General features: G+C 57.8%; 1 protein-coding gene across 6 annotated transcripts in view; it reads right to left on the reverse strand.

Moving 5' to 3' along the window:
• The window catches only part of KDM4B (lysine demethylase 4B), a 127701-nt gene that overhangs the window by 68868 nt on the left and 39827 nt on the right, over positions 1 to 19006 (reverse strand). For all 6 annotated transcript variants that reach the window (XM_024745697.1, XM_024745696.1, XM_024745698.1 and 3 more), the window contains 3 exons: positions 18119 to 18294; positions 17091 to 17205; positions 10136 to 10329 (listed from right to left, as the gene is read on the reverse strand). In XM_024745697.1, the coding sequence (XP_024601465.1) occupies positions 10136 to 10329; positions 17091 to 17205; positions 18119 to 18294 (485 nt within the window). The remainder of the gene's footprint in view (positions 1 to 10135; positions 10330 to 17090; positions 17206 to 18118; positions 18295 to 19006) is intronic.

The raw sequence follows: 19006 nt of genomic DNA on the forward strand, positions 1-19006 counted from the left end.
CTGCAAGCTCAGGCCACCTTTGCCAACTGGGACGCCCCCTGTCCCCACGGGGGAGCGCCTGCCCAGGCACGCACTCCCAGAACCCGCCGCCCCTTTTGATTTGCAGGAGGACACTCCGAGGGGCAGGGCGAAGCAGTGGTCAGGAATGCGGGCTCGCACCCATAGCCTGGGCCCAGCCCTACCACTCCCCAGCTCTGTGGTCTCAAACCACGGTCTCGCCAGTCTGGTCCCACGTGTGAAGGAGGACGGCGTGGGGCAGTGGGCGAGACCAGGAGTCACTCCAAGCATAGCCTGGCACACAAGCAGCATCGGAACGTGGCCACTGCTACCACCATGTCTTCTCACACTGTCACACTGTCACGGACAGTGACAGATTCTTACACGAGCAGCAGGTAAAAGATGACACGACGTTTGCCCCAAAGTGGAAACGGCCCAAATGTCCACCAGCAGTGGAACACGTAAACAGGTGGAGGCGTGGTCACACAGCAGAAAACACTGCAGCGTGAAAACGGATAAACTATCACCACGCACGGCAGGGACGAATCCTCCTCGCAGACAGAGCAGAAACGCGAGACAAACCAGTCCGTGTGCGTGGGGTTCAAACCCAGCCAGCACTCAGCCGTGTCTCCCAGGGACACAGACACACAAAGACAACGGCCCAGAGAAGCAGTGACACGCGGGCCATCAGAAGCAGCTCTGTGGGGTGGGGGGAATGGGGCCGCAAAGGAAGGGGGGCCAGGACAGAGAACGAGGGGGTTCATTTCCCAGCAGCGTTGACTGGGGAGTCATTCGATAAACTGTATGTATGTATCCATCTTTCAGCCAAGTACAATATTTCACGTATTTTTCTGTACCACGTAACGTCTTAGGATAAAAACATTTACCGAAAAGGGAACACACCATGACAGACATAGTCCTCAGGTGCCCCTGAGGCTCACATCCCTGCTCTCAGTCATTCCAACATCCCTCTCGGTGCTGCTGGGAAGGGATCTGGCTGTTATAATTGAGGCCCCAAATCAGCAGATCCTATAACTGGGAGGTTACTCTGGGTGGGCCTGACCTAATCTGGTGAGCCCTGGAAAGGCATCGGTCCCTAAGTCAAAGGGGCCCAGTGTGAGGGGACCCTCGGTACCAAATGGACCTTCCCCAGAGCTCCGAGTACGGGTCCGGCCCGCCGACACTCGACTCTGCCTCTGAGGCCCTAAACCGAGGCCCCGGCAGGCCCATGCCTGGGCGCTGAGAGCCGGTCACCTCAAGCCGTCTATCTATGGGATCAGCTATGCAGCAGCAGAGAACTAAGATTGCCCAGCTGGAGGGAGGAGCAAAGAGATCAAAACTATCTGACAGGAGGACGCCAGATCGTCCACATCTGCCCAATTTGGGTACTGGGCACTGTTCTGTTAATTATTCTCTTCCCTTTTCCGAAATTTGAAGTATTAAAAAAAAGAAAGAAAGAAAGAGTACACTCCAAAGAGGACAGTACAGAAAGGGGGGAGGTGTGTGTGACTTTCCAGTAGAGACACCTGAGCAGCACGACCTCAGCCAGGGGACCGAGGTCGACACCAGCAGTGATGAGTCATGTTGACGGCAGGCACCCCGAGACAATGGACGAGATGGCCCCTCATGTGTGGTCCTCCTCCCAGCACCCAGAGCCCCAGCGGTGGGAGAAAAACACCAGACAAGTTCCCACTGAGGAAGATTCTACAAAATCTCTGACCACAGTCCTCCTCAAACCCATCAAGGGCATTGAGAACAAGGAAAGTCTGGGAACCCTCCTACACAGCTGGTGGGAATGTAAACTGGTGTAGTCACTATGGAAAACAGTATGGAGGTTCCTCAAAAAACTAAAAGTAGAGCTACCATATGATCCTGCAATCCCACTCCTGGGCGTATATCCAGAGAAAACTCTAATTCAAAAAGATACATGCACCCCTATGTTCATAGCAGCACTATTCACAATAGCCAGGACATGGAAACAATCTGAATGCCCATCAACAGATGAGTGGATAAAGAAGATGTGGTACATATACACATTGGAATATTACTCAGCCATGCAAAAGAATGAAATAACGTCATTTTCAGCAACATAGATGCAACTAGACATTATCATACCAAGTTAAGTAAGTCAGAAAGAGAAAGACATACCATACGCTATCACTTGTATGTGGAATCTAAAATATGACACAAATGAACTTATCTGTGAAACAAAAACAAATTAGAAAGAACAAGGAAAGTCTGAGGAACCATCACAGCCCAGAGGAGCCTGAGGAGATGGGATACCTGAATGTCACAGGGAACCTGGATGGGGTCCTGGGACAGAAGGCGACACCAGGGACAAACAAGGCAAACTGAACGAAGCAGGACCCTAGTCAACAAGAATGTACCCATAAGGTTCATTAACTGCAACAAATGTCCCAGCCTCATGTAAACTAATAAGGAGGCTGGGTGTGGGGTGCATGGGAACTCTCTGTACTGTCTTCTCAGTTTTGCTGTAAAATCTAAAACAGTTCTGAAAAATAAACTCTTTCAAAAGGAGAGAGAGGGAGTACACCACCAAAACAGTGGATAAACAGACCAGCCTGTGGCAAACACAGAAGGAACAAGGAAACAGTGGACCGTTCGCACCGGGCACCCTCCGTCATGAACCCTCCCACCCCTGCTCACCAAGAAGCCAATTTCCAAATCCATCCGCTGCACCGCTGCCCGGCTGCCCAGGCTCACGGCAAGGCGTCAGAGCATGGGGAATATCAGCAGAGCCCCCCACTCAGCCTCATCGGCTCTGGAGGAGAGCATATGGTGAGATTTTCCGTCGCAGAAGGCTGACCTTCCTCTGCCGAGCGGGATGTTAAAATCACTTTGCGTTCCCTGAACAAACACCAACTGTGCCTGTCCCCACCAGCACTGCGAGATTCAAGGAGGCAGCCTGCGGGAACGGACCCTGCTGCCTGGTGAGTGGAGCCCTTGGGGGAGCACCGGGACTCCCAGGTCCACGATCTGCCCCGAGCTGCACGCAGCACAGGTTGTCACCTGACGCAACTGTCTGGCTTTGCTGGGGCAGCACCAGGCTACTGAGTTTAGTGTGGGCGAGGCTGGCAAGAAGCAGTCAGATGTTTGGGCTGATCTGTGATTCAATCCATGCTGTGTCACGCTGCACAAAAATCCTCTGAAGTTGCCTGTTGTCGCACCCGCCAGGTTAATTAATGATGCAATCCTATCCTCATAGCCTGATGACACAATGCCCCAATTTGAGACTCCAGCATCAGGAGTTAATTTTCAAATGCCACAGCCAGCTTCCAGTTTCAGATTTCCGGCACAATCCTGACAAGCAGAAAGGCTGGGCTGTGGGCATCGGGGACGACAGTGTGGTCCCGACAAGGGCAGACCAAGGGCTCTATGAGGAGGGCGGGGAGGGGTCCCGGGGTGGGGGGGTAGTAACACGGCTGTGCTTCCCATAAGCCCCCGGGTGCTCAGGCCCTCCTGGGCACGTGCTAAACCACCTCTCCCAACGCTGCGCCAGCGTCCCCGTGCTGCTGAGCTCCAGGGTGTGTGCGCGGCTGCAAAGCCCAGCTGGAAGTGACAGCTCCCAGCAGGGGCTCTCGGTCACCTCGCAGAACGCCAGGTGTCCAGTCTTCAGGGCATGGTCCCCGGGGGTGGCGGACGGGACCCTGGAGGCCAGACTCACGAACTGCCTGAGTGAGGAGACACACTGTCCTTTCCTGACTAGATGCATGCATGTGTGCTGCCACACACACACGTGCACACTCCAGGGTGACCAAGCACCGAGGGCCCCCCGGGTCTGAGAGGGTTTCCAGGATGCGAGACTTCCGGCTCTGAAGCTAGGTAAGTTGCGCTGGTCACCCTAACGCCAAGGTCACCGCGCACCCTGGAAGGAGGCGGTGGGCACACGGGTCAGGCACACAGGGAATAAACGACAAGCAGGCCTGCTGCTGTGGCCAGAGCCACCGTCAAAAGAGGTGACGGAGAAGGTGCCCCTTGCTGCCCACAGCCCTTTGCATCCAACAGTGAGTGCACAGCAAGCTCGGACCAAGGCCCCATGAGCCGGGAAGACGGGCCGCAGCTGGTCGCGCTGTTTAGGACAACAGCCATCTTCTCTCAGAAGGAGGATCCTTCTGCAGAGACGCGACCACCCCCATCATAAAACCTCCGACGAGCAGCTTCAGGCAAGGCTGCGTGGACTGAGGACAGACTCCGCCAGGGATGCTGGGTCTGGTATCTCCGCCAACAGATTCAAGAAAGCTCGGGGCCTTCGACAGCACGACCCTGCCACCTTATCTGTTGACTTTTAATAAACAGGGGTCCTAACACCTCTCTACTCTCTGGCAGTCTTGCTCTCAGGAAGAGCTCTCTGCCCAGAAACATTCTTTTTGATGCTGGATTTCTGGTCACCATGGCCCAGGAGGCAGGGCAGAGGAAGGAGGAGTCTGCTGGTTTCCCCCGTGTGTTCACGAGGTACACACCGAGCCTCCCTGCATCATCCCGACGGGTCTCTTCCCCCGGCCCCCCAGGTGCTGCGGCCACGTGGAGCTGCTGAGCGAAGCCGCTTGGCTGAGCTGCGGCGCCTCTCTCCCCAGACCGAGGAGGAAAGGAGGCAGCGCCTCTATCTCACGCTGGCATCCTGTATGGGGACGGGGCGCAGTGCTGGGAAGCTAAGTTACCAAAGCCAATCTGTGCAGCCGTCACACTCCTACCAATCTCCACTCCAGACGGTGCCCAGCCAGCCCTCCCGCCGCCGTGGAGCAAGGCGGGGCCGTGCCTGAGTCAGGGAATGGCCCCTGCTCCCCGCTGTGCCAGGCTCTCAGAAGCCACGAGGTCACCCAGGGACCTCCTCTGGGAGTCACCAGCGCTCTCCACCACGGGCCTTCGGAGCTGCTGCCTGCGGTCGCTTTGCTCCGCTCCATCAGTCACCAGAATTCCCAATTCTGCCACCGGGGACAAAGCAGAGGCCCTGGTGGCCGCCCGGCATTGTGGTCCAGCAGTGCCACCTGTAGCCAGAGCCAGGGAGTCTACGGCCGGGAGGAGGGCGGGAGGCGCCTGTCCCCTGGGGCTCACTGGGGTGATTAATCAACGCCCACAGGGAGCACGTCTGGGCAGTGGGCTGAAGCCGCCCGGGGTGGGCCTGCAGGGAGGTCCCGAGGGGCCGGGAGGGCACCCATCAGGGGGAAGGGAGCAGCCCAGCAGGCCCACCCCGCCCCCAAAGGAGCAACAGACCCCTGAATCCTGAGCCCAGCACACCCAGCCTCTCTCCCAAGCTGCAGCAGAGGCTGCAGGGGCTGCACCACATCTGCACAACAGCTCACGCCCCTCCTGTGCCCCACGGCAGGGAGCACATGCCCTCAAACGTGCACGTGTGCACACACACACACACACCCACGCCCACGCACGCACACACACGCGCAGGCACACCCCCGGAGTACCAAGTGCAGGCTGAGATGACTGCCTGCTGGGTGTCAAGTTTCCCGGCAGCAAAAGAAAGGCTGCCCGTTCCCTCTCCTGTGAAAACCCCTGAGTGAAAATGCCGAAGAAAAACCGTAGGTGCAATGGAATCAAAAGGAGAAATTCTCAACGCACCCTGGTGCAGCACTCAGGCTTCTTAAAGGTCAGGGAGGGAGCGAAGCTCTGGGAAAGGCTCCCCGGCCCCCTCACCAGCAGCCCTTCCACCGACTGCCCTCAGGGATCCGCCCATCACACCCTAGGACCATCCACGAGCCGGGGGGGCTCCGTGCCCTTTGTGGGAGCACAATCCGAGAGACCCTCTCCCCTGCCCCCGCCTCGGAGCACCTGACACCCAGGCCAACAGAAGCCAGAGGGTGGGAGGGGCTGGGGAAGCAGAGAGAAAACTAACTGCGGGACCTGCCTGACGGCCATGCGGGGAACACTGTCTGTCCTGTCCTGGGGCCCTCTGGTGGCACGTCCTCCACCCACCCGCATGTGGGCACACGGCAGCTGCTGCGTGTGGATACGGAGCCCTGCATCTGGGCAACAGCCTGAAACGACCCCAGGTGGGTGTGTCACGCGCTCATCTATGGATACAGTTCCTGGTGACATGCTACCCACAGGGACCCGAAAGGGCCGTACCAGGGGTGGGTATCGAGGGAGGCCCGGCAGACGGAGCAGCCCCGGGACAGCTGACCCAGCGCCACCCACGGGCTCCAGGGGGTCCTCGGCCCTGCGGGAGGAGGCACTCTGAACCAGGCGGAGCTGCTCTGCCTGCCTCCCCAGGCCCACGACCTCCTGGCCCCGATGACCAACCGTCCGGGCCGCTGCAAGGCTGGGTCTATCTTAAATCCCCGTCTCCAAAGCGATCTGAAGCTCCCACGTGCTGCGGGTATTCTTAGCCTGGTTGCCAGAGAGCGCCGCACAATGCCGGCCTTTCGGAGCAAATGCCATGCTGTTATCGACACCGGGCTGTGCGCGTCATTCTGACACACAAATCACACCACCAAACTAGCAACAGACCCAGAAAGGCTCCAGAAGACGCCGTAAACCTGAGTAAGTCGACACTTTCAAAAAAAAAAAGTGCTACTGAAATACTCCGAAACGGTTGCGATCAAGCTACTGCGGACGCAAGAGCTCGGTGTGATTCGGGAGGCAGACGTGGGAACAGATCTGCCGGAGAACCCCGCCCCACAGGGTCCAGGGGAAGGCAGGGAGCAGGGGCACCACCTTCCCGGGCATCCTGAGTGGCTCCCTGCACCCCCAGCCCAGGGACAGAGGACACCTCACCAGCCCCCGCACCCCACGCCTGCAGAGGTCCACGTTGACCCAAGAGGGAGTGCGGCCTCCACACGACGTAAACCTCTGTGCACGGGGGCTCCCAGGGGCTACGGGGTCGCTGTGCTCCCAGAACCCTGGTCTCCTGACAGCAGGGGCCACCTGAGCAAACCAGGGGTGCAGCTCAGGGGGCAGGGGTGCTGCGGGCTGTCCTAGGGGACAGGCAAGCAAGGGGAGCAAGGCACCGGCCCTGTCACCCAGGGGCCGCTGGCCCTCATGTTCCCAGCACCCTCTCTCTGGGGGACATTCCTCAAACCCAGTCCCACTGTCTTCCATCCGCCCTCGATCCCAGCCGCTCACTCCTCCCTGCCCCCCCAGAGCACATGTCCCCAGAGAACACACTAGGGCCCCAGTCTCCTGAGACCTCCCCATCCCCAGGCAGGCCTCCATCTGAAAGCTCAACCTTCCTTGCCCAGCAAGTGCGGGGACCCAGCAGTGGCTGCTTGCTTACTTTTTCTTTCTTCTTTCTTTTTTTTTTAAGGAAAAGGTGGGTTTTCTCCCCTTTGGACCCGTCTGGCTGGGAGGCCCTGACCAAACCCAGGGCTAAGAGCTCCCACCGCCCAAGGGCAGCGGCTCCGTCTCCCCCTGCTGCTGCTTCCAGGGGGCCTTCAGAATATCACTGCCACTGCCGCTCAGAGGAGTCTACGAAAGGATGAAAGAATCTGGGAAATTTCCAGCAGCGCACAGAGCCAAGCCAGAGGGAAGGGCGGGAGCGCCATCTAGCGGCCCTCTGGGGAGTCGTGCTGGGGCATGACTGGGACAAGGCCACTCAGAGACCCGGGCAGACGTCCCTCCCGCCACCACCCCACCCCATGAGACACGGCCCAGGCCAGCGAGCTGGGCCCAGCAGTGCGCGCGTGTGCGCACGCGCGTGTGCGCACACACACACGTACCTGACAAATACACACACACACAGATATCTGACACTCGTCGCACATTGGTACCTGATCCACACATATACACAGACTTATATACACAATACAGACATATAGATACCTGACAAACACACACAGATACATCACACACACAACACACAAACAGATACATCACACACACAACACACACAGATACCTAACAAACACACTCACATACACACCCATAGGTACCTGAGATACATATACACACACTTATACAACACACACATACATACACTCATATGCATAATCAGACACACACACCCATGTATATACACACACACTCATACACACTGACACACTCATTTTTATACATACATACACTCACAAACACAAATACACACACAAACACACGCACATACATATACGCAGAAACATACACTCACATACCCCCTCAGACACTCTCACACACACACACCCTCACATGCATGCATGCAGCCCCAGCCTGTGGATCTATCTGCATGGGGAGCCCGAAGGCCACTCACCTGCACTCAGCCCGCCAGGCCCACGGGGAGGACGCTGCTGTGCGAAGCGGTGGGCAGAGCCCCCAGGGAAGCACCCCACAGGTGTGGGCCTGGCGCAGAGCCAGGGCCCCTCCCGCCAGGCCTGGACTGGGGCCTCCATGCAGTCCCGGCCTAGCCTTGCCATGGGAAGTCGGGGGGGACGGGGCGGCCACGCAGTCACTGGGGCCTCCTGGGCGGCTCGGGGACGGCACCCTGACCAGGAAACCCCTTCACTCGTGCGCAGGACCACACTGCAGGCGTGAGGCTCAGGCCTTTGTTCAACCACCATCACCAAATATACCAATCTCTCTCCAAATCTTTCCCCAAAGGCAAATACTTCCCCACCCAGAGGTTCCAATGATCAAGGGCTCACGTAAAGCCACAGAAGGCCACAAAAGGGGAGGAGTGGATTGAAAACAGGAAGCCCGTGGAATTGTAACAGGATCCCAGCAAACACACAAAGTAGCACCACGCGAAGGCCAGGGGGCCTGTGGCCAGCAGAATAACGGCCCCAAAGATGGCCATGGCCTAATCCCGAGACCTGTGGACATATCACCTCACGTGGCAAAGGGGACTTTGCAGGAGAGATTAAGTTAAGGTCCCTGAGACAGGGATGACCCTGGATTCCCCGGGGAGCCCGGTGTCATCACAGGGTCCCTCATAAGAGGAGGCGGGAGGGTCAGAGGCAGAGAGAGACGGGAGATGCTGCGCTGCTGGCCGTGAGGATGCAGGAGGGGCCGCGAGCCAGGGAGGCGGCGCCTCTAGAAGCTGGAACCGATGCTGCCCTTGAGCCTCCGGAAGGACCAGCCCTGCCCACGCCCGGATTTAGCCCCGTGAGGCAGTCAGCCTCCTGGCTCCAGGACTGTCAGAGAACCAATGTGAGCTGAGTTAAAGCCGCCAGACCTGCAGTCCTTTGTTACAGCAGCCCGGGGAAACTCACACGTGTCCCCAGCCTTCCCTGCCCATCTGAGTGGGAACCGCTGCCAGACAGCGGGGCAGGGGCTTCACTCGGTCCATGGCAGAGGCGAGGAGAGGGTGGTCACACAGCCGACGGCCGACAGGGAGACCTGGCTTCCCACCCGGGTCCGCTGCTCAGAGGGCCTGCTCCCGCCCCTCAGCAAAGGGCCCCAGAATGTCCCTGTTGACTTAAGGGGGTAGGGGGCCCTCCCCAGGGCCAGCAGGCACAGGCTCAGCCATGTGGGGCTCAGCTCTCTGTTGGGACAAGGCAGGGGCGCCTTGGCCAGGGTCCGCCTGGGTCCCTGCTGGGTGGCCCCCCAATACAAAGGTGAGGGTTCACTGGCTGAGCTCCTGAGCACCTCTCTGCTCCCCTGAGCCGCGATGATTATTGTGACAACAGAACCTTCTAACAGCTGGGGAGAGGCAGGGCGATGCGAAGCCCCCAGCTCAGAAGTCTCTTCTAGAAACACAGCGAACAAAGACGGCCTCCTGCCGGCCCCCTGGCAGAAGCTGCGTGTCAGGGGAGTGCTCAGCTGGGAGATTCCAGAACACGACCGTCTTGGCAATCTGCCCCAGCCTGGGGGGCCCGTTGCTCACAGAGTGCCCTGCAGGGCCCAGCATGCCCGCCCACACCCTGCAAACGGCTAACACCACCCCCCAATCTGGAGGCCAAGGGGGAGGCGAGGGGAGGCTGAGAGGCGTTACCGGAAGCCTGGCAGCAGCCATGTTCAGTGTAAGGTGCTCTGAGCGCAAACCACAGGCTCCGGGGATCTGTAAGCGCGTTTCTGGGGGGCGTGCGTGCCCTCATCTAGCGGGGGCTGGGCCGGCGGAGCCCCCAACCCCAACCTCTGCCTGCCCTGCCCGACAGTCCCAGGTGCAGCCCCAGGAGCCACGACAGCCCCCACCCTCGCCCACTGGGCAGCCCCGCCTCCCTCAGCAGCGGCCGGCGGGGCTGCGGCCGCCCCTCACCAGGACTTGGGCTCCCCGAAGTGCAGGTAGTTGATGCTGTACAGGTCCATGTCCTCCGTGTGCCAGGCGAAGGTGGTCTTCCACATGCCGAAGTACAGGTAGGGAGTGTTGACGCCCTCGATGATGGTGCCGCACTCACGCTCCACCATGTCCAGGATGGTCCGCAGGTTCCCGATGTTCCACTGGGCCACGTCCTGCATGGCGGCGAGCACACGGTCAGCCTGCCGGCCACGCCGGCCCCCAGCCTCCCCCACCGTCACTCGCCCCCAGACGCCGGCAGTGAGACACCTGCGTCATTCCCTCGGAGCCCGGGCCGCGGTGTGACCCCCTGCCCAGGGCCCAAACAGCATTCTGCCCCACACCTGCCTGCTTCCGAGCCTCGCCCACCCCAGGGGTCCAAAACCCACCCTGGGCTGCGCACACCCCACAGGCACAGGCCCCCTGCCCCGGGCCAGGCGGCCAGGCAACGCTTCCCCTGGATCCCATGTTGAGCTGTGTGTGAATCATGGGCGGGGAAGGCCTCGCTGCGGCCACGGTTGGTGGTGAATAATTCACGTGCCTTGAAATCAGTGACACAGAGGAGGAAGAACATGCCAAGCGGGGCTCCCAGCCACGTGCCAGACAGGCCTTCCCGCACCTTCCCACAGCGGAGACAGGGGCGGCACTCAGAGCCAAGCAAACGAGCGAGGGATCCCCACCCACCAGGCTCATCTATTCCTAACGCCACGAGCTAACAAACCCCGTCTTGTCCTAAGAGCTCGTAAAACATGCTTTCATTGACTTCCAGTCCCCGGGGAAGCCTCGGGGCTGCTGAGATGCTGAGTGCACGGCAGCGTTCCTTCACGCCCCAGATCCACCCAGTGCCACCCACCGCGTCCACGTTTTAGGCCCGACGTGGCAGGTCGGTCTTTGCAAGGTGAGCTGTGGCCAGAGCCCAGGACACGGAGGAGGGCCACGATCAGACCCCCACCGCGAGCATGAGAAGCCCAGGGTCGCCTCAAGTGGAAGATGCCCAGGACTGGGGGCACCAGCAACCAGTCGCCTCCCCAAAGCCCTGTCCATTGGCCACCCGCCCCCATCCAGACAGGGGACCCGGGGTCTAGACTAAGCTGGGCGATAATTCATCATGGGCCAAGTCACTCTCTGCTCTGGGCCTCAGTTTCCCCTCAGTACAAGGAGACTGTTGTACTAGGTCAGGCACGGCAAACACATGGCGCCAAAGCCCCAAATCCTCTTCCAGAACCCAGGGCAGGCTCACTCACTGAGCTTTGCCTCGGCCCCGCTGAGCCTGCACTGGGCCTCGGAGCCCTTCGCGGGGCCGTGACTACAACCGTCGGCAGCACGTGAGAGCAAACCCAGAGGTTCTCAAGGGACAAGCCTCCAATTTTTGAATTTTTATTTAAAAACAAAATTTGGGGTCCTCAAGAGAATGAGAATATAAGCCACAGACTTGGAGAAAATCTTTGTAAAACATAAACAACTGTTGTCCAAAATATACAAAGAACTCTTAAAACTCAACAATGAGAAAGCAAACAACCCACATAAACACTGGGCCAAAGACCTGAACAGACACTTCACCCAAGAAGATACACTGATGGCAAATCAGCACATGAAAAGATGTTCCACATCATCAGGGAAATGCACATCGAAACCACAGTGAGGTACCACCACACGCAGATAAGAATGGCCAAAATCCAGAACACTGACGACACCAAATGCTGGCGAGGATGTGGAGCAACAGGTGCCCTCATTCACTGCTGGTGGGAATGCAAAATGCTCCAGCCACTCCGGAAGGCAGGTTACAAAACTAAACATACTCTTACCACACGCTGCAGCAATTACGCTCCTTGGTATTCACCCAAAGGAGTCGAACGAAAACTCATGTCCACACAAAAATCTGCAACGGCTGTTTACAGCAGCCTTATTTGTAATTGCCCAATCTTGGAAGCAACCAAGATGTCCTTCAGTAGGTGAATAGACCACGATATATCCAGACAATGGAATGTTATTCAGATCTAAAAAGACATGAGCTGTCAAGCCATGACAAGACACGGAGGACCCGTAAATATTGGGTTGGCCAAAAAGTTCGTTCGGGTTTTTCCATAAGATGTTACATATGACTAAGCGGAAAAAGCCAATCTGAAAAGATTATATACTGCCTGATTCCAATTATAAGACATTCTGGAAAAAGGCAAAACTATGGAGACAGTAAAAAGATCAGTGGCTGCCAGCGCCTGGGGGAAGTGGAGTGATGAACAGCTGGAGCACAGAGGCTTTTTAGGGCAGTGACACTATTCTGTATGACACCATAATGGCGGATACTTGCCATTATACACTTGTCCAAAGCCATAGAAGGTATGACACCAAGAGTGAACCTGAATGTCAACTACGGACCCTGGGATCAGAGTCCCAGACAAGGGACTCAATGTAACAAACGCACGGACAAGGCATCAACGTAGCAAACGCACAGCTCTGGTGGGGACGCTGACAGAGAGCGAGGCTGAGGGCGTAGGGGAGCAAAGCACGTATGGGGACTCTCTGTACCCTCCTCTCGATTGCGCCGTGAATCTGAAACTGCCCTAAAAAAGATACCTATTTAAAACTAACAACAATTATTATTATTACTATTATTATTCAGGATCCCACCTAGCACCAAGACTACACAGTGGGGGAAAGAATAGTCTTTTCAATAAATAGTGTTGGAACAACTGGTTGTCCACATGAAAAAGAATGAATTTGGACTCCCTCTTCATACCATATAAAAAAACTAACTCAAAATGGATCATAGACCTAAATGTAAGAGCCAAAATTATAAAATTCTTCGAAGAAAACATAGGGGCAAATCTTCACGACCTTGGAATTGGCAAAGGATTCTTAAATAAGACACCCAAAGCACAAGAAATAAAAGAAAAAATAACAGAAAAATTGGACTTTACTAAAATAAAAACTGCCGCACTTCAAAGAACACAACCAAGAAGGTAAAACGACAACCCACAGAACGGGAGAAAATACTCACTAATCATTTATCGAGTGAGGGACTTGTATCCTGAATGCATGAAGAATTCTTACAACTCGGTAATGAGAAGACAAATAACCCAATTAAATGTGGGCAAAAGATCTGAATAGACATTTCTCCAAAGAAGATATACAAATGGTCAATCAGCACATGAAAAGACCCTGGACATCATTACCACCAGGAAATGCAAATCAAAGCTACAATGAGATACTACTTCACACCCACCAGGATGGCTAAAATAAAAAATACAGAATATAACAAGTGTGGGTGAGGATATGGAAAAATCAGAACCCTCATGCTTGCCTGGTGGAAATGGAAAATGGGGCAGCTGCTTTGGAGAAAAGTCTGGCAGGTCCTCAAAAAGTTAAACATGGAGTTACCATGTGACCTGCAATTCGCCCCTGGGTAGCTGTCCAAGAGAAATGAAAACACATGTCCACACACAGACTTGTACGTGAATATTCAGAGCAACATTATTCCTAATAGCTAAAAAGTGGAAACAATCCAAATGTCCATCAACTGGTGAATGGATAAAGAATATACGCTCCATCCATACAGTGGCGTATTATCTGGCCATGAAAAGGAGAGAAGCACTGATACTCACTACAACGTGGGTGGACCCTGAGAACACGATGCTCAGTGAGAAAGCCAGACACAGAAGGACACACAGTGTGTGCTTCCATTCATATGAAACGTCCAGAACAGGCAAAACCACAGAGACAGACAGTGGGTTCGTCATTGTCGGGGACTGAGGAGGGGGATGGGAGTGACTGCTAATGAGGGTGGGGCTTCTTCTGGGGACGGTAAGAATGTTCTAAAATTGACTGTGGTGATGGCTGCACAACTCCGTGAATATACAAAACAACACTGAATTACACGCTTTAAACGGGCAAATTGTGTGGTATGTGAATTATATCTCAATAATAAAAAAAATAAAAAAATAAAAAATAATAAAAAAATAAAAAAAATAAAAAAAATAAAAAATAATAAAAAAAACCCAGTAAGTCTGATAATCAACAAATAAATAAAACCAATCCAACTAGCACTAACCTTCCAAAATTCTACATGGAAAAGGACAGGTCATTTGACAGTCAGGCGTCTGACTCCACGCCCACCTGTACACGAGCACATGAACTTCAGTTATTCCATCCCATCAGGCTGCTGGGGTCTAATTCCCTTCCAAGAAGTCACGATCCATAAACCGAGCCGCAGAGCCACAAGCTGGGATCGGGCTGGCAGGAAGAGCTGGGCAACACCAACCCCCAGGCACCAAGGTCCACACTGTGGCCAAGTCAAGAGGACAGCTGGCCGAGGCCACAGGGCATAGCCAGCTGGGGCCACCAGTCAGACAGCCTAGATTCTAACACCTGCTTGGGACTGGACACAGAGAGTGGGACTCAGCAAGTTTCCCAGCCACAGAGCCTCGACGTCCCCACTTGGAGTTGCGGGAAAATCGCCCGGTTGCTCTAAGGACTAAACATGGTGTATAAAGAACAGAGGCGCGGGACTTCCCTGGTGGCCCAGGGGTTAAGAATCCGTCTGAAAATGCAGGCGACACAGGTTTGAGCCCTGGTCTGGGAAGATCCCACAAGCCTTGGGGCAACGAAGCCAGTGCACCACAACTACTGAGCCTGTGCTCTAGAGCCCGCAAGCTGCAACTACTGAGCCTGCAAGCCACAACTACTGAGCCTGTGTGCTGCAACTACTGAGCCCACATGCTGCAACTGCTGAAGCCTGCATACCTAGAGCCCGTGCTCCGCAATGAGAATCCACCGCAATGAGAAGCCCGCGCACCACAACCAAGAGTAGCCCGCGCTCGCCTCAACTAGAGAAAGCCCGTGCGCAGCAACGAAGACCCAACGCAGCCAAAAATAAATTAATTTAATTTAATTTAAAAAAAAGAACAGAGGTGCCTTCCTGCCCGGGACCACGCCAGGCCCTGCCTGCAGAGGCCCAGGGGAAACAGCCCTCCTTGCGTTCAGAGACCAGACGTGTCCCCGGGGACATGCACCGCGGTCCTTCTGCCCAAGCAGCTTCCAGGAGGAGCCGCGAACACAATGAAACCGGAGAGGGATGGAGGCCCAGCACTGATCCTGGGCTGCCAGGGAGGGTGGTCCAGGCCTTGGTGGCCTGGTGTGGGAAATGGGGGCCCTGGAGGTTGGCCCCTCTCCCTGGGCCTGGAGGCCCTCGAAGAAAGCAGAGAAGCAGGGGGAGCAGCAGACAGGCCCCAACAGGCCCCAGAAAGCCCTGGGGCCACAGCCCCGCCAGGCCCCCATCAACCCAATCCAGGAACTTCTGCACTGGCCCAAGGGCGAGCTGGCCCACGGTGCTAAAACCCACCTGTGTAACCACAAAACCTGCCAGGAACAAGGTGACCGATCCTGGCATTCAGAGGTGCGTAGCTGGGAGATAGGGGGTGCGCCCGGGCGCGGGTGCGGGTGCCGGTGCCGGCGGGAGTCGACGGTGAGGGACCTGGGCTGCAGAGTGCGCGACAGGGCCTCTGGGGCCGCGTCCTCCGAGCAGGTGCAGCCCTGCTCCCAGGGGCTGCGTGCTCTCTGGGAGAAGGCCTGGCCTTGCAGGTCATCTGACCCTTTGGGATCAAGGCCAAGAGTGTGAGCTAAGGGTCCGGGACACACCCACTGAAGGACTGCCATGCGCCCACCAGGCCCCATGTTATGATGGGGAAACCGAGGCCCAGGAAGGAGGAAGCAGGACAGGGACAAACTCGGTCTGGACCCCTGGGGCAAGGGCGTCTGTCTCCCTGTGGTTCTGGGGGCAGTGGGTGAGCTCACTTCGAGCTTGACCTGCATCTTCCAGGTAACAAACTAACACCCTCGGCACCATGCACCACAAAGCGGACCCACTAGTGGAAGGTCCGGGCCCAGGTCAGCTGGGCTCCGTGAAGCCGGTGAAGCGAAGCACCGGCAGCGATCCGTGCTGGGACCTGAGCGGCAGTCATGTGTTTCCCACGCCTTTTGGGAATCACAAGCCACCTGTTCTAACAGGCTCCTCCCCTGGGCGCCAAGGAGGGTCCCAACCCTTCTCAGGAGGGGACTTTATTCCTGCCCCCACCTCCCCGCTACCCAAGAACAGGTGGCAGCTGCCCTCAGGGGAGAAGAGCTGAGCGGACAAGAGTCTTCCCCCCAGGTGACCTTCAGAGGAACGACCGGGGGGAGCACGTAGGGAGGCAGAGGGGGCCCCCGGGGAGTGGAGAGGGCCATATCCTAGCCCAGGGTACCCCGTGCAGAACACACCCAGGAGAGATTCAGGCTTCAGAGCTTTGAAATTAACCCCGGTAGATCCATCCCAGGGTTATCCGAGGTTCCATAAATATTTATAAATTGTCCCCCCCAAAACACGATCCCACTCAAACCTCCCTCTGCTTGACGCCAGCACCCTCGGGGACCTCGGCATCAAGCCTCGACCAGGGCCCATCTCGCCCTTGGACAGGCCGCGGGCGGCAGAGGCCCAAAGGCCGAGGAGCAGGGCCCTCCCAGCCCAGCACAGGGACTGGACGTGAGTGGACCCAGGGGTGGCCTGGATGGCTGAGAACTCGGGCTCCCAGGTTTCCAGGAAGATGGAGTGACAGAAACTTGAGAAGAAAAGCACTCAAACAACCGAGAATTTAGAGAGGCCCCTGGGAGAAGGGACGGAACGTTCGATGTCATCTTTTTAGAACTGCGTTGTGGCCGGGCCGCTAGGTCAGCGGCCGAGCATGGGATCAGGGCAGGGGCAGCACTATGACCTGGCAGGGAAGATTCTGCAAACCTCTGGCTTCTTCCTTTCATCGTGAGCTGGCACGTGCCTGCAACCAGAGCCCAAAGAGAAGGCCCCGTGGAGCGTTCCATGTCACCCCAGCCTCTGTGGTCCAAGGTGGAGCCCGCTCGCCCGCTCCACACCTCCACATCCACCAGGACGCCTAGGAGCCTCAGTACTTACGTCATCGTACAAGGAGCCACTGATGTCAGCCCCATAGATGGGCGACACGAAGGTGAGGTTCTTCCAGTACTTGCGCTCCAGGTCATCGAAGTCCTGGTGCCGGGGGGTGCAGTACCTGGGGACAAACCGAGCATGTGGGGCTCAGGGCACCTGCCAGACACACCGAGAGAGGGGCGCTCCGCTCAGATACCCGCCCTCCCGGCAAGAGCACGGCCCCGGAGCCCACGGATGAGCTGTGGTGACTGCCCGGCGGTGAGGTGGATGGGTGGCGGGGGCAGGGGGCAGCCCTGCCTGGAAGGGTACCCAGGGGTCCCGTCTCGCCAGCTATCAGGGCACGGGGCCCCCAGGTCAGACCACACGCCAGGGCCACAGGAGCCAGAGGAGGGACCTGGGTTTTGACGGTTCTTGTCCTCCTACCACCCTGCAGACACCGACAGGCACCGTGGTGGCCAGGGACAGCGCATGAGGGGACAGACAACGCCTGCTCTCAGAGGACGCTTGTTTGAGAGCAAAGAGACTGCCAGAGACGCACAGAAGACTTCAGCGACTGAGGGGGGCTGGGAGCTACGCAGAACAGGGGGAGTGAACAGCGGTGCTTTGTGCCAGGGAGCGTGCCCACGTGCCAGGAGTGCCCACGACGCGCCCGTGAGCTCCCGGGAGTGTGTGCGCATGCCCAAGTGTGCCATGGCGAACCAGGCACTTGGGGAGACGTGCCAGGAAGCCCCTCTCTGGGGAGGTGCTGTCAGAGCCGAGACATCCTGGGTGGGGAGGCGCTCCGGGGACAGGGGACACGGGCAGGCCCTGAAGGGCCTGCCCCGCAGCCAGCGCTGAGGGCAGCATGAGGTGGACAGCGCGGCCCTGGGTCGGGTGAGGGTCTGGATTTTGCCCCTAAGAACTGGGGGACTGTGAACTGGGGGTGCTGAGGCCCACCCAGGGCACACAGAGCGGGCTTTGTAGGGGCTGCGTGCGCCCCGCCCTCCGCACCCCGAGCTGGTGTTTCGCCCGCCACACCGCCCAGGCCCGCGTACTTTTCGCTATTGGCCAGGCGCCGGTACTCCCCAACCGTCATGGCCTTCTTCTGGATGTTATACTGCGTGAAGAGGCCCGACTGGCCCGTCACCACCTGCTGGATGGGCGCCGGGATGACCACGTCGTCAATGTCGTCGTACGTCTGCCGTGGCTTCCACTCCTTCGGGGGGATGATCTGCGAGACAGAGCGGGAGGGTGGTCAGCGGCGCCTCCCCCGGGCTCGGCCGCTTGGGACTGGGTGAGGGGCAGGGAGAGCCTGGGGGCACCTAGCACCCCCTGTCTGTGTCACCGAGCTCCCAGGAGACCCGGGGCCAGGCCTATCTGGGCACCACCCAGCAGGGTAGGGGGCGGTGCCTGCCTCTGCACGGGGCCAGGGCCTGGAGAAGTGGGAGCAGCCCCAGAGGACGTGCGCGATCAGAGAGTGAGCAGGTGTGGGCAGGCTGGGCTGTGTGCGCCCCTCGGCCTGGGATGCACTCGCTGTGTGCCGGGGGCTCTGCTACCGCGCCCTCTGGCCACCACGTGCCCGGCTCGGGACTCCGCGCGGATGAGGCCCCAGAGCAGAGACCCTGGAGCCGCAGTGCACACTCATTCCAGCGCCCTCGCTCCAGTGACACCTACTGGGGGCGATCGCAGCTCTAGGAGGTGGGGAGACATGGGGACACAAAGGACTCAGGCGAGGGCCTGAGTCCTGACTGGAGGGCGCAGGTGATAAATCCCGGCGAGGAAAGGAAATTGTAGGACAGTAATAAGGGTAAAGCGGGGCTGGGTGAGCCGCCCAGAGGCAGGAGGTGGGGGGTGGGCAGTGGGGGGTGACAATTCCAAGTGGGAGGAGGCCTGAGAAGGTCACACTGCAGCCCCCACCCCAGCAGGCGCCACCACGCCCCTCC

Source organism: Neophocaena asiaeorientalis, unplaced genomic scaffold, assembly GCF_003031525.2.
Source record: "Neophocaena asiaeorientalis asiaeorientalis breed wild unplaced genomic scaffold, Neophocaena_asiaeorientalis_V1.1 scaffold357, whole genome shotgun sequence".
Classification (NCBI taxonomy): Eukaryota; Metazoa; Chordata; class Mammalia; order Artiodactyla; family Phocoenidae; genus Neophocaena; species Neophocaena asiaeorientalis.